Here is a 15,292-nt window from a genome sequence, read left to right on the forward strand (position 1 = left end):
CCTACTAGAATACTAAGGTCCCTTATTTATACAAAAAGTTCTTGAGATGAAGCCTCCTTGAACAAAGGGTTACTACCCTCCAAAATCCCTAAAAATGTGGATGTATTTCCTTGGTGTCCTTGCAACCATAGGGAGGTAGTAAATCTCCTTGAGCCAACTAAGTTGTGATTATCCTATAGTAGGGTACAAGCCCCATAATCTTCTCCTACTGGACTCCTACATGATCTGCATAATATATCCTCAAAATCCTACACATTTAATCCATCAAGCACACATGATATAACAATTATCTCTGAACCCTACTAAAAACATATTAAAGTTGGAAAAGACATTATTAAGTGGAAAAGGAAAGTCTAAGTATGAAAAACGATTGTTAGATGGGCGTTAAATTATACATATTTGGGAGACCCATCATCCCCTCTAATGAATATGTTGTTCATCCTTTGACCAACCTAGTCATCTTGTTACACCTCATTCATTTCCCTAATGGCTTTCCTCACATCCCAAACTGTTTCAAATGTGGTGGCCCCCTTTGGATAAAGCCGCATGCAAACCGGCAGGCCTTCACAACCAAACTTTGAGAAATCACATTATGTGCCAATTATCATGGGTGCGAATATCCCGATTCTCAAAATATTCTAGAAATCGACAATAAAGTTAGGTCAGATGAAAACCTCACTACGTACGCACCCTACCCCTGCGCAACTATTTTAATGACTTTGACCTTTTGATCTATTCAAAGTCCTCAGCATCTTTGGGCATTTCTTTAGGTTTCATTGCCTTTATTTCTCTGGTTGAAGAAGCATTTCCTTGGTCTTCCAATCTGATCCGATCTGTAAGAGGTATCAAGTATGGAGCAAGTCACAGAGGAAGAACAATACCAAGTATTCATCAACCACCGCGGACCAGACACCAAGAATAATGTTGCGAGCCTCATTTACCATAACCTCAAACCCTATGGGTTGCGCGTCTTCCTGGATAAGGAAGAACTGCATACCGGAATGAATCTTTCCCCTGCAATCCGAGGAGCCATTAGCAGTGCCTCAGTTCACCTTGTAATTTTTTCTCAGAATTATGCTCATTCGCGCTGGTGCTTAGATGATCTGTGTTGGATGTTGAGACCATCTCATGAACACAAGTTTATACCCATATTCTGCGACGTTGATGTTGAAATGTAATTTCAACTGCAGCTCAATTAAAAACCAGCGACCGTAAATTTTTTGAAAACCACCAGTACGTTCATCGCACCGCTTTTATCCAAGCGGTGGTATTCTCTCAAACGGCCTCGATACTGTACGCTGTTTGACGCGTGTCCGTAGGCAGTTTTCAAAACAGCCATTTTCCCGGAACGTAATGTTCGTTTGTTTTGTTCAAGCGATAACCGTTCGATTAAAATGAAGGTTGTCCACCGTTCGATTGAAACCAAGTTGTGGTATAGGTCTCTGCCATTGATCCATGAACCTTGCGTGGAGTAAAAGTTTCGTTTGACTGCCGGTTTGCTAGTAAAATAATTAATGTAATTTATTTCGGTTCGTAGATTGTTGGTAGAATTTTAATTTTAATGTTTTTTAACTCACGAGAAGTATGGGCATAGTAAAAATGTATTTGTTATGTTTTAGTTTTAGTTGTTCATAGTAATATGTAATGTAAAAGAAGAGAGAGGCGCAGCAACGCGATAGCAAAAAAGGGGAAGAACACACAGAGTGCAAATGAATGTATTTTTTTGGTTGAAATGTAATGTAATGAAATGCAACAACATATGTAAGGAATTACATTTACAGTAGTAAATGTAAGAAAGTTTTTTTTTACACAGCAGTGAATGTAATTTTTCGTAGTTGAATATTGTTTTTACAGCAGTGAATGTAAAGAAATTTTACACACAGCAGTGTAAATTTTCTAAAGTGACAGAGTAATTTTTTTTATGAGAGACAGTGACAGTTTTGGAACTGCATCTGAAGTAGTGTCTTGTGTTAATTCCTCTGTGAGAGGAAGATGGTTTTGTAACAACAGTCTTTTATTAATGAATACAAAGTTTGTTTTGTGGGTGTAAAAACTCTGTCTGCTCAGCAAATAATTTTTTGCTTCCTTGTGTTAAAGATCCTGTGTAAAAACAGAGTATCATTCTTTGTTCATTATTTTGTTTTGGAATTTAGCAGAAAATTCCCAACAATGGTATCAGAGCTTGTCCAGGCTCTTTGAAGGTGTCAAAGAAGCTGAAGGAAGGGTTTCTTGTTGCAATAGCTTCTCCAACAGAGTGAAGACTCAGTGAAGGTATTTCTCAAATTAGTTTTTTGTTGAGGACAGTGAGTTCTTTTAAATACATAGTCAAATATTTGAAGCATAGTTAAGAGTGCAAGAATGGCTGGCTCCAGCACCAACACTAGCATGAGTATCTTTAATACTCAGCTCCCTCAGTTTAATGGGAAAAACTATGACTATTGAGCAATAACCATGAAGGCTTTGCTTGCCTCACAAGATTTATGGGAATTTGTTGAGGATGGATTTGAAGAGCCAACAGATGAAAATGAGTTTAATAGGTTAACTCAGGCAGAGAAAGATCTGTTGAAGAGCTATAAGAAGAAGGATTCAAAAGCCCTCGTATTTTTATATCAAGCAGTGCATGAGAGTGTGTTTACAAGGATAGCAGTAGCTAAGACATCCAAAGAAGCATGGAAAACCATCAAGACAGCCTATCAAGGCATGGAGAAAGTGAAGACAACAAAACTACAGTTGCTGAGGAGAGATTTTGAGAATCTTTGCATGAAGGAGTTAGACAATATTGACTCATTCTTCACACAAGTGATTGGTCTGGTCACACAGATAAGGTCTCATGGAGAGATTCTTGAAGAAAGGAGGATTATAGAGAAACTGTTGAGGGTCCTACCCTCAAAGTTCGATGTGATTGTCACCACCATAGAAGAAACAAAGGATCTCACAAACTTCTCAATTGATGAACTACATGCATCACTGATAACACATGAGCAGAGATTGAGTAGAAATGAAAACTCATCTCTAGAACATGCCTTTAAGACCTAGATGTCCTTTGGAAAAGGAAGAGGTCAAGGTAGAGGAAACAAGAGAGGAAGAGGTAGAAGCCAAAATAGAGGTGGAAGAAACAGTCCAGCAAATGCACAAGGAAGAGGCAGCAATCCAAATCAGAACCAAGGCCATGGCAATAGCCAACAAAGTGGACAACATCATGCTCAAGGACAAAGGTATGAAAAATCCAATGTCCAATGTTATTATTGTAAAAAATATGGGCATTATGCAAATGAATGTAGGAAGAAACAACAAGATATGAGTAATAGATCTAGTGCAAATTTCACTAGGGAAAATATTAGCCAAGATAATTTGTTGTTAGCTTGTAATATGGCTAAAACAAAGAGTGATGATATATGGTTTTTAGACTCCGGTTGCAACAACCATATGACAGGGTACATAGCCCTGTTTTCTAAGTTAGATCAGAGTGTGAAGTCACAAGTCACACTTGGGACTGATAGTAAAGTTTTTGTTATGGGAAAAGGAAAGGTAAATGTTTTAACAAAGAAAGGTGAAAAGAAAACCATATCAGATGTTTATTATGTTCCTGGAATGAAATGTAACCTCTTAAGTATTGGATAGCTTGTTCAAAAGGGTTACAATGTTTTCTTTGTGAATGATGTATGCACCATCATGGATAAAGCACCCAGCAAATGTTGTATTGTTGAAGTGAAGATGACAAGGAACAGGATGTTCCCTCTCAGAATGAAGGCAGATTTGAAAAATAAAGAAGTAATTGCAGCAGTGACTCAAGAGGCTTATCAAAGCGAACCAAAAGATGAAAATTGGTTGTGGCACTTGAGATTTGGACATCTCAACTTTGGAGGTCTTAACTTGTTGAGTAGAAAAGGAATGGTAAGAGGATTACCATTGATAGAGAAACCAGACAACCTTTGTGAAGGTTGCATCTTGGGGAAACAACACAGAGAAAGTTTTCCATCAGGGAAAAGCATAAGGGCAAAAGCACCCTTAGAGATTGTCCACTCAGATGTATGTGGACCGATGCAAACTCCATCACTTGCAGGCAACCATTATATTCTAATATTCATTGATGATTTTACTAGAAAAACTTGGGTTTATTTCCTAAAGAACAAAAGTGAAGTGTTTGAAAGATTTTGCAATTTCAAGGCACTTGTGGAAAACCAAAGCGGGCTGCATATCAAAGTTATGAGAACTGATAGAGGAGGTGAGTATATCTCCAAGGAATTTCTACGTTTTTGTAGAGAAAATGGAATTCATAAGCAGTTTATAGCTAGGTACACCCCGCAGCAAAATGGAGTTGCTGAAAGGAAGAATAGGACAATCATGGACATGGCGAGGAGTATGTTAAAGGAAAAGCATTTGCCAAATGATTATTGAGCTGAAGTTGTACATTGTGCAGCGTACATTTTGAATAGATGCCCTACAAAAGCAGTGATGAACAGAGTGTCGGAAGAAGCATGGAGTGGGAGAAAGCAAGGAGTCACCCACATGAAAGTTTTTGGTTGTGTAGCCTATGCACACATTCCAAATCAGATAAGGAAGAAGTTGGACAGCAAAGGGGAGAAATGTATATTCATTGGATACAGTGAGGAATCCAAAGCTTACAGGTTGTATAACCCATCCACCAAGAAGCTCATTGTGAGTAGAGATGTTCAGTTCATTGAGGAGGAAGCTTGGGATGGAAGCATAGAGAAAACAGTGAATGTTAAAAGCTCTTTGTCACATGATGAAAATGATGAGGAGATGGCTGAAATACATTCCAAACAGTAGCACCAACACAAGGACAGCAAGGGACACCCTTGAGGAGAAATGAGAGTGCTTCTCCAAGCACACCACAAGGAGGAAATTCAAGTGCTTCTTCAAGCACTTGCACACCAAATGAAAGAGGTAAAAAGTTTAGAAATTTAAGTGAGATTTATGAACAAGAGGCAGCAAATGAAGGTATGAATTCTTTGTTTGCATTATATTGTCATGTTGATGACCCTATTTATTTCGAAGAGGCAATTAAGGATAAGAAATGGATAGAAGCTATGGATGAGGAGATCAATGCCATAGAAAGAAACAAGACATGGGATTTGGTTGAACTACCAAAAGGAAAGGAAGTCATTGGAGTTAAACGGGTCTACAAGACCAAGAGTAATGCTAAAGGCAAAATAGAAAGACACAAGGCAAGACTTGTTGTCAAAGGATATAAGCAGCAACATGGGAGAGACTATGAGGAAACTTTTGCACCGGTTGCTAGAATGGAAACAGTGAGAGCAGTGCTGTCCATAGCAGCACAAAACAAGTGGAAAGTTTACCAAATGGACGTGAAGTCAGCATTCCTAAATGGAGTGTTAAAGGAGGAGGTTTACATTGAACAACCTCTAGGCTATGAAAAGAAAGGCCAAGAGCACAAAGTGTGCAGATTGAAGAAAGCTCTTTATGGGCTAAAGTAAGCACCAAGAGCATGGTACAGTAGGATAGATTCTTATCTACTAGAAAATGGATTTGAAAAGTGTGAGGGAGAACCCACCCTCTACATCATAGAAAAGGATGGTAAATTACTAATTGTTGTGTTGTATGTTGATGATGTTATTTTCACAGGCAATGATGTTTATCTTATTGAAAACTTCAAAACAGTCATGAAAGAAGAATTTGAAATGATTGACATGGGTTTGCTGAGATACTTCTTAGGAATAGAAGTAGAACAAAATGGAAATGGAATTTTTATCTCACAAGGGAAATATGTCAATGAAGTGTTGGAAAGATTTAACATGCAGGAGAGGAAGGCAGCAATCACTCCCACAGTGATGGGATTAAAACTCAGCAAAGAGGACAGCAGCAAGGATTTTGATCCTAGTTTGTACAAGAGCATAGTTGGCAGCCTCATGTATTTGACTGCAACTAGGCCGGATATAATTTTTGTTGTTAGTTTAATTTCAAGATTCATGGAGAGGCCAAAAGAAGCAAATTGGCAGGCAGCAAAAAGAATTCTGAGGTATGTTAAAGGTACTAAAAGGTTTGGCATTTTATATACTACTTCAGGATGTTCAGATTTAATTGGATACACTGATAGTGATTGGGTTGGAAGTGTAGATAATCAGAAAAGCACTTCTGGTTATGTTTTTCACATGGGTTCAGGAGCCATTTCATGGGCTTCTAAAAAACAACCTATTGTAGCATTATCTAAAGCAGAGGCAGAATATGTAGCAGCTACAACAGCAACATGTCAAGCAGTTTGGATGAGAAGGATGTTAAGGAGCTTATGCCAAGAGCAAGTAAAAGGAACTGTGATTTTTTGTGACAATAGCTCAGCTATTGCATTATCCAAGAATTCAGTGTTTCATAAGAGAACAAAACACATTGACACAAAGTTTCATTACATCAGGGAATTGGTGAACAGTGGTGAAATTGTTTTAGTCCATTGCAGAACTTAGGAGCAGGTTGCAGACATTCTGACCAAGCCATTGGGACAATTCTTTTTTGAATTTTTGAGAAAATGTCTGGGTATGACTAATAACCCAGCAGTTGAAATTAAAGGGGAGTGTTGAAATGTAATTTCAACTGCAGCTCAATTAAAAACCAACGACCGTAAATTTTTTGAAAACTACCAGTACGTTCATCGAACTGCTTTTCTCCAAGCGGTGGTATTCTCTCAAACGGCCCCGATACTGTACGCTGTTTGACGCGTGTCCTCTGGCAGTTTTCAAAACAACCATTTTCTCCGAACGTAATGTTCGTTTGTTTTGTTCAAGCGATAACCGTTCGATTAAAATGAAGGCTGTCCACCGTCCGATTGAAACCAAGTTGCTGTACAGGTCTCCGCCATTGATCCATGAACCTTGCGTGGAGTAAAAGTTTCGTTTGACCGTCGGTTTGCCAGTAAAATAATTAATGCAATTTATTTCGGTTCGTAGATTGTTGGTAGAGTTTTAATTTTAATGTTTTTTAACTCACGAGAAGTATGGGCATAGTAAAAATGTATTTGTTATGTTTTAGTTTTAGTTGTTCATAGTAATATGTAATGTAAAGGAAGAGAGAGGCGCAGCAGCGCGATAGCAAAAAAGGGGAAGAACGCACAGAGTGCGAATGAATGTATTTTTTTTGGTTGAAATGTAATGTAATGGAAATGCAGCAGCATATGTAAGGAATTACATTTACAGCAGTAAATGTAAGAAAGTTTTTTTTTACACAGCAGTGAATGTAATTTTCCGTAGTTGAAGATTGTTTTTACAGCAGTGAATGTAAAGAAATTTTACACACAGCAGTGTAAAATTTTCTAAAGTGACAGAGTAATTTTTTTTATGAGAGACAGTGAAAGTTTTGGAACTGCATCTGAAGCAGTGTCTTGTGTTAATCCCTCTGTGAGAGGAATATGGTTTTGTAACAACAGTCTTCTATTAATGAATACAAAGTTTGTTTTGTGGGTGTAAAAACTCTGTCTGCTCAACAAATAATTTTTTACTTCCCTGTGTTAAAGATCCTGTGTAAAAACAGAGTATCATTCTCTGTTCATTATTTTGTTTTGGAATTTAGCAGAAAATTCCCAACAGTTGAGCCTTGGGAACTTCGTCACACTGAGAGGGGATGTTATGCCGATGCCTTTTACAAACACCAACAAGACGGAGAGTCTCCCAGGAAGTCGTGGAGGGATGGAAGGAAGCACTTCGAGAGGCCACAGAGACTAAAGGTTTGCAGTTCAAATCCAAAGAAAGGTGAATACACATACTCTACTTATTTATCACCTATCATCTTTGTGGATCTTGAATCATCCGTGACTATGTTAGCCTGAAAATATTTTTTATCTACAGTGACTACGGGGAGTTTGCGAGGGAAATTGAAAGTTTGCGAGGGAAATAGAAAATGTTGTAACAAAACAGGTAAAATGGGACCCTTTAGAGGTCGCTACTCACCGAATTGGACTCGATCAGGCGTTGAAGGATTTGGATGATCACATTCAAAAACAACGCTCCACAAAAGTGGTAGGGATTGCCGGTGTAAATGGAATAGGGAAGTCAACTCTGGCGAAACATATGTTCAACTTATTTATCACCTATCATGTTTGTGGATCTTGAATCATCCGTGACTATGTTGCCCTGAAAATATTTTTTGTCTACAGTGACTACGGGGAGTTTGCGAGGGAAATTGAAAGTTTGCGAGGGAAATAGAAAATGTTGTAACAAAACAGGTAAAATGGGACCCTTTAGAGGTCGCTACTCACCCAGTTGGACTCGATCAGGCGTTGAAGGATTTGGATGATCACATTCAAAAACAACGCTCCACGAAAGTGGTAGGGATTGCCGGTGTAAATGGAATAGGGAAGTCAACTCTAGCGAAACATATGTTCAAATTGAGACGTTCAAAGTTTAGCATGGCTTCTTATTTATTTAATGTCAGAGAAAAAGTTGATTTAACCTATTTGCGGCGGCAACTCTTTCGTGATTTTTTGGGTTAAGATATGGATATTCCGAATACTGATATTGGTAGGACTATTTTACGGAATAGTCTGAAAGGATTAAAAATTTTGATTGTTTTGGATGGGGTGGATGACAGCGAGAAAATAAAATGTTTACTGGATATGAATGCCATAGAGGCTGGTAGTCTGATCTTCATAACATCTTGTGATAAAGATATACTGAGGGGCTCATTTAAAAACACTTTGTTGTATGATGTAAAGCCATTGAAACAGAACCATGCCCGAGAGTTGTTCTGCCGTCATGCTTTTCATCAATCAAATCCATTTGAAGGATACGAAGAATAGGTAGAGGGGTTTTTGAAGATTTGCAGCGGATTGCCCCTATGCTTAAAAGTTTTTGGGGAACAGCTTGCTGGCAAACTTGACCGAAAGTATTGGAAGCGGCAGTTGGAAAAATTCTCTCAAGGACAGCCACTCATGGAAGCAGACACTGTAATTAATGCACTAAAATGGACTTACAAAGCTATGGAGATGGAACAACAGGAGATGCTTTTGGACGTGGGTTGTTTCTTCGTGGGAGAAGACGTTGAACTAGCAGTTCGAGTATTAAAGGGATTAAGTTATCATAATGACGTTTGGGACTGCCTCGAAAGTCTCCGTCAAAAATGCCTTCTAGACTTCAACAACGATGTAGAATCTCAAAATGATATTGAAATTTTAAATGCAGGAAGGCATTTAAGACTGCCACCAGTGTTACAGCAGCATAGTTCAAAAATTATAATGCAAAATCAAGTCAGGGAACTGGCACGGCGTATTACTAGACAAGATCTACGGGCAATGGATAAGCCACTACGCCTTAGTTTGGCAATTGAAATAGAAAAAATGCTGCAGTTGCAGGTATGTGCAATTTTGTACTTTCCTTACATTTTTACTTATCAACTTTTTTTTTTTGACATTTTGAATTTGCATATTTCTTGTAATAGAGAGTGTTGTTTAAAACCATGTTGTTAGAAGTTCTGGTGAGAGGCTTCACCATCTATGGCGAAGTTCGGTTGAAAGGATCATCTTAATTTTTAAAAATGAAGTTCTCTTAAAATAATTATCTTTGCACTAGGAAATGATGTTGGATTAAAGATGTAAGAGTGAAAGAGAAACTGAGAATGGCTACCGTATTCATGGCACTAAAACCTTGGAATAACCAAGTTTCCAATTCAAATGATGTAGACTAAAACCCTGCCAAGTTTCCAATTCAAATGATGTATTGATAAAAAAAATGGAAAACATAGTACTGTCAAATGCAGAAAAAGTCAGAAAAGAGTTTACAAGTTTATCATAGAATACTAGGTAAGAAAAATAAAACATTAAAGGGAGAATTATGGAAAACTATGGTTAAGGTCCATTTTGAAATTGGTTTAGTGTTTATTTTGAAATATAATTTTAGAATCTAATTGTAATTAATAAGTAATGGTAGAGATATACTTTTAAAGAATATTTATTGAATATTTTTAAATTGATAAAAAATTAGATTTATTTTAAAGATATAAAATTAAATGAAGGTAAATTATATATATGAAATTGATAGAATATGTAGTTATTAGTTGTCTATGTATATGAAATTGATAGAATATGTAACTATTAGTTGTTTATGTGTATGATGAGTATATTGGTCATTATTGTTAGAGTTCTAGGTTCTACACAAAGGAGTATGTTTTTGTTAGTCAAGAGGTTGTTAAGGCCTAACTGGTTGAGAGATTCTCTCGAGCTAGTTAACTTCCTAATATGGAATGTGATCTCAACAAACTGATAAAGTCTAAGATAATTCTCCTATCTTAAAGTTAAGTTTCTTGGATTAATATTTCTAACATTATTTGATTAAACAAAGTGCCTTCCCAACTTAATTTGGTATTAGAGCAGTCTGGCAGCAGTCTGGCCTCACTCCATCATAAGAGGGCCCAAGTGAAACCTGTGCGAGCAAAAGAGGAGATTGAGGTATGAGATAGTAAGAGAAAGTGTGGGCTGCTGGAGTGTTGAAAGAATGAAGTGTTGTGTGGAGCTGCCTGTGAAACATGACATTGTTGTTGTGCCTATTGTCGCTAAGGAGACCAAGCCGACAAGTTTGACCGTGTTTTGTTTTCGAGTATTGGAACTATGCGCTGCTAAGGTATATCAGCATTGTGGAGTTTCCTATGAGACGTGAAGCTACTATTGTTCTTGAGGAGACTGAGTCGGAAAGTTTGATCATGTTGTAGCATTGGAACCATGCACTTCTGAGATGTATCGGTGCTATGGAGTTTCTTACGAGACTTAAGGTTGTTGAATGTATTGAAGCCATGTTGGGTGTGAATGACCTCGATGAAAAAGGAAATCATTATCTTCGAGAATCTCCTTGGCCAGAAGAATTGTGTATTGTGAGTTTGAGCCATGTGGAGATGTCTGAAATTGTGAAGCTATTGAATGTTAAGCATTAAGATGAGTCGAGGGCCATTTGGCCAACTTAAAGCCAAGGGCCATGTGAGTTAAGCGTGTGTTGTGTTGCTTATGGGGACCATGTTGTGCAAGCTTCTATCCTGTGAGAATTGTTGTCTTGTGATTCAAGTGAGTTGAGGACTGTGTAAGCCAAAGGCCATGTGAACCATGCCTGAGTCGTGTTCGTTGTGGGGGCTACCTTCTGTGGTGATCCCAAGTGCCAAATCCATGTTTGATTTTATTTGTTGACTGTAATTTGTACAGAAAGTTATTTTTTTGGTGGTTTGCTTGGTATTTTTACTGTTTGGTGGAATCAATAAGTGAGGAGTGGGTTGTGTTGGAATGTGAAGCACGTGTGGCTTGATCCATTGGATACATGTAAAGTGTTTTTTAACCAGTTTGTGAGCTCTCCATTTATGTCTGGAGTTCGATCTAGGCAGTAGCTAAGGCTACCCAGCATGGTAATACCTCACAATCTGTCCAACGTGGTAAGGCTACCCAGCATGGTGATATGTTACAATATGTCCAACGTGGTAAGGCTACCCAGCATGGTAATACGTCACAATCTGTCCAACGTGGTAAAGCCTATATGGTGTGGCCCAAAGTGGTCCACAATAAATGTAACGTTCAACCTATTGTTATGGATTTTTATGGTAGAAAAAATATACGAATGAATAGAGAAAGGAACCAGTGCATAAAGTCTAATCGATTCACCTATTGAGGCATGCAGTAATGGATGCTCCATGTGTTGGCTGATTCTTCACACTATCTGGTTGCGAGAAATGTGGGTGGAGACATGTTTGATAGGATACCAAGTGACCGAGATTTTTTTTATGAAGTGGGTTTTGTGTGATTGGAGCAATGATCATTATATGAAGTTTTTGAAAAATCGTCACAAAGCATGGCTGGAGAAAGAAAAGGTGTTTGTGGTGGATACCATTCTCCTAGTGGTTGTAGAGACATCTCGTTATCCTCGCCTCACTAGGGACTTCATACATATTTAATGATGCTGGAATACAATTCACAGGGTAAGGAATATATAGAGTAGTCTTGAAAAAAGCAACTAAGGAGGTTTTTTCCTAGTTCTTTAGACTTTTTGCCCATAAAAACACATTAAAACACCTTTTTAGTAAGTGACTTTATGGGTTATTAAAGTAACGTGATAAAATTCATTTTATGAGATACTTTGATACTATGTACTTTATGTTATTAAAGTCACTTTATGTTTTTGAAGTGACTCTATGGGGAAAAGGTGCAAGGTACAACTTAAAATTACAAAGTGACTAAGGAGACTCATTAATGAGGGGGCACATGAAAAAAGGAGGTCAAGTGAAGATTAGATCTCCACCATTGATCTATGAGAGTTGAGATCTAATCTTAGCCATAGATCAAAAGGGTTAGGGTTTCTCCTCATTATGAGGAACTAAAAAAGGAGAAAGGAAAAGTGAGTTCATTATTATGCTTGTGAAGAGTTGAAGAGGAGAGCGAGGTGAAGAAGGTTTGAAGGCTTAGAGAGAAATTGCTTAAGGAGAAACACAAATGCAGGTGAAGACCATTTCAGGGGCTTGAGATTCTAGGCTTCGACTGGCATGCAACCTGTTGTAGCGGCTGCAACTCCCTCCAAAATTTTGGCTTGCACTTAAATTTCAGAGCCTTCCTTGGTTTTTCCCTTTATGGTTGCAAACACTTGAGTTCATTTCATGAGCTCTCTTAGAGTCTTCTCACCCCTCTTTCTTGTTTGACCAGCTGTTGTCTTTTGGCATGTTTGATTGTTTTACCATGCTTGTGGTCCTTTTTTGGTGTTTTTGAAGGTTTGTCTTTGTGTGTTCAAGTTGTCCTAGCTATGTAAACATCGGTCGCACTCATACACAAAGTTTTAAGCATTGTTGCACAAGTGTCATCATGGTCGTCCTAGGGTCTATCTCATATGTCGCGCTTGTCACTTTTTCTTCTAGACAGTATCACAAAGGGTAATGCTTTGTCTTGTTGATCTGGTGGTCTATGTTGTCGTGTCATCAAAATATGCTAAGTGTGTGATCACAATTTCAAGTTCCTTACAAGTTCACCTGCATCCCACACAGCCATTTTTCGGAAAATCCTCCCGATCGAACAACTCTCGTTCGTCGGACCTCGACTGGACTACGTAGTCTCAACCCTCAGTGATGCAACCCTACTACGTGGAACTACGCAGTGCGCAGTCACTATCCCCTGGGGTAGTTACATTGCGTAATTCGAGAGTTGAGCAGACTACCTTCCTCCCAAGAATTGCATAGTAGCTTCTTCAAGCTTGCCCTGCACTGTGAATTTCACAAGATCAGTCATCAAGCTCCCTCCATGTCTGTTGGAACCCCGTAATGCATAGAGACCCAAGCCATCCTTGCCTCCCAAAACTGCGTTGAACTGTCTCCCAGTGTCCTCCCTTAGTCGAGACTCACTCATCCGAAGAACTACGCAAATCTGTCCTCCTAGGGCCCTTTGTTGCGCAGTCCCGCCTTGCCTATGCAAACTGCGTAGACCTTCCTCCTAGGATCCCACCTTACAGTAGCAACTGATGGTCTCAACTATGCAATCCTATCTCCTAGTGGCCTCTGCGCAATTTTTCCTGACAATGAAGATTGTGCTTAGGAATTCCTCAGCTAAGCTTGAGATGCGCTCTACGCAGTCTCAGTAACCAGTCTCCCTCCCTGTCACTTGGAATTGTGCAATGCGCAGCTACTGGACCTTCTTTCCATCTTGTCACATGTCTCGGGCCCATCCCCTAGATAACAATGCATCGTCTTAGACTAGGAGGGTTTTGGATTTGATGTCATCCCGTCATGAGTGAATTGCAGGAACAAGTACACTGTTAGATCATGGCGAGATGATGAAGGAGATGAAGAAGGAGCGAACATGCTAGAAGACTCACTTACAACTGGATTAACAAAGAATCTTATCAAGTACAAGCAAAGGGAGCACATGCATGCAACCACCACTTAAGACCAAAGATCATTGAAGACCTCGCATCATCAAGCTATGCGGAGGAGAAGAGAGAGCACATCCAAGAACACATCTATCACTCAGTAGCAACAACGACTTGACATTGCCACCTCAACAAGCTAGTCCATGTCAACAGTGTCATGTCAAGTCGTGTCATGAGTTGTTAAAGGCCACATCACTATTATGGGCCATATCTATTGTAAATTGAATGTAATGTAAATTGGAAGTCGAATGGACACACAAAAATATGAAGAGTCATGTCAGTTGAAAAGTCATAGGAAATTGAACAATTATGAGCCGGTAGTCCAAGAGTCACAAGTGTTAAGCATCACCATTGGTTATATATACCCCCCTCGTTGTATGAGCAAGGACTTTTCACCTTGGCTCCTCCCACAAAGCATAGAGAGTTTCTATCAATTCTTTGAGGAGAAAGGAGTGGCTCCAATGTTCAACTACTGGGGCTAGTGATGTATGATGTAAATATGTGTCTTGGAGCTTTTGCTTAATACATAAGCCTATTTAGGCCAACACGTTTCCATGAATGGCTTATGGATGTTTGTAAGATTATTATTTGAGCATTTGTAATTCATGTTTCTTTCACATGTACTAAGATAGTTGAATTATTTCGGTTGTTTTAGTACTTACCTTGTTGGGAATGTATTGTATTGCTTATCACTGTTTTCTCATCCTTGTGGACTGATCCGCAGGATACTATACAAACCTTTCTCGCTTATTGGTTATAACGACTATCACATCCGTTGTGAGCTATTTCGCTGGATGGTGGACAAATCTTCCCCTTTACTTTGGTTTTACCGACTGTTGCATCCGTTGTGGACTATTTCGTTGGATGTTGAATAGACATTCCTGGTTCGCATGTGTCTCTTCCTGGGTGGTACTATTACTTTTCACTTAGAGGCTCACTTTTCTTCCCCATATTTGCAGTAAGAGAACCTAGACATAATTACATTCCACACTCAACAAGCACACTCACCTTGCTTTTTGAAGGTACCATTGCAACACTCTCATGTGTTGAACAGCAAGCGCCGAGGCAAATCTCTAAGTATATGGAAACCGAGCCATCATATCAAATGGAACTCCTACACCAAACGTGTGAGGTTTAATTGTGACCTCATATTGGGGAGATCCCCAGAATGTTGGCAGATCCAACACCATTAACATTTCTGGCGCTATAAGGAGGGTCGCTAGTAATTTATGGCTAATTGTCCCACCGACCCCACTCATCCATTTTCTGGTAAAGGCAGTAACATTCACTTCCTTTCCCCTACTCGCAATTTTGAAGTTGGTATTTTCTCAACTCCCAAACCTGAACATGAAATCTCGTACCATCAAATCCGAGCTGTCCATCCCATCACCTATTAATTTGCAAAAGTTGTTAGACTAATTCTGGAGTGTACACCCTTGCATACTCTC

At 38.9% G+C, this 15,292-nt stretch overlaps 1 protein-coding gene across 1 annotated transcript; it reads left to right on the forward strand.

Moving 5' to 3' along the window:
- The first annotated feature begins 851 nt into the window (after window positions 1-851).
- Window positions 852-8,458, forward strand: LOC149258632 (disease resistance protein RPV1-like). The gene is made up of 4 exons (XM_089426303.1): window positions 852-1,174; window positions 7,543-7,693; window positions 7,884-8,063; window positions 8,192-8,458. Exons 1-4 carry the CDS (start codon window positions 852-854, stop codon window positions 8,456-8,458), a joined length of 921 nt encoding a protein of 306 aa, XP_089282429.1.
- Window positions 8,459-15,292: the final 6,834 nt, after the last annotated feature.

The sequence above is a fragment of the Pinus tabuliformis genome, chromosome 6 (genome assembly GCF_031772625.1).
Source record: "Pinus tabuliformis cultivar Carrire ecotype Pingquan chromosome 6, CPIR1, whole genome shotgun sequence".
Taxonomy (NCBI): Eukaryota; Viridiplantae; Streptophyta; class Pinopsida; order Pinales; family Pinaceae; genus Pinus; species Pinus tabuliformis.

Coding starts and splice junctions, on each gene's coding strand:
- LOC149258632 (XM_089426303.1), top strand. CDS start 852: ATGGAGCAAGTCACAGAGGAAGAACAATACCAAGTATTCATCAACCAC. Junction 7,694..7,883: donor AGAGGCCACAGAGACTAAAG/GTTTGCAGTTCA, acceptor GTAACAAAACAG/GTAAAATGGGACCCTTTAGA. Junction 8,064..8,191: donor ACTTATTTATCACCTATCAT/GTTTGTGGATCT, acceptor GTAACAAAACAG/GTAAAATGGGACCCTTTAGA.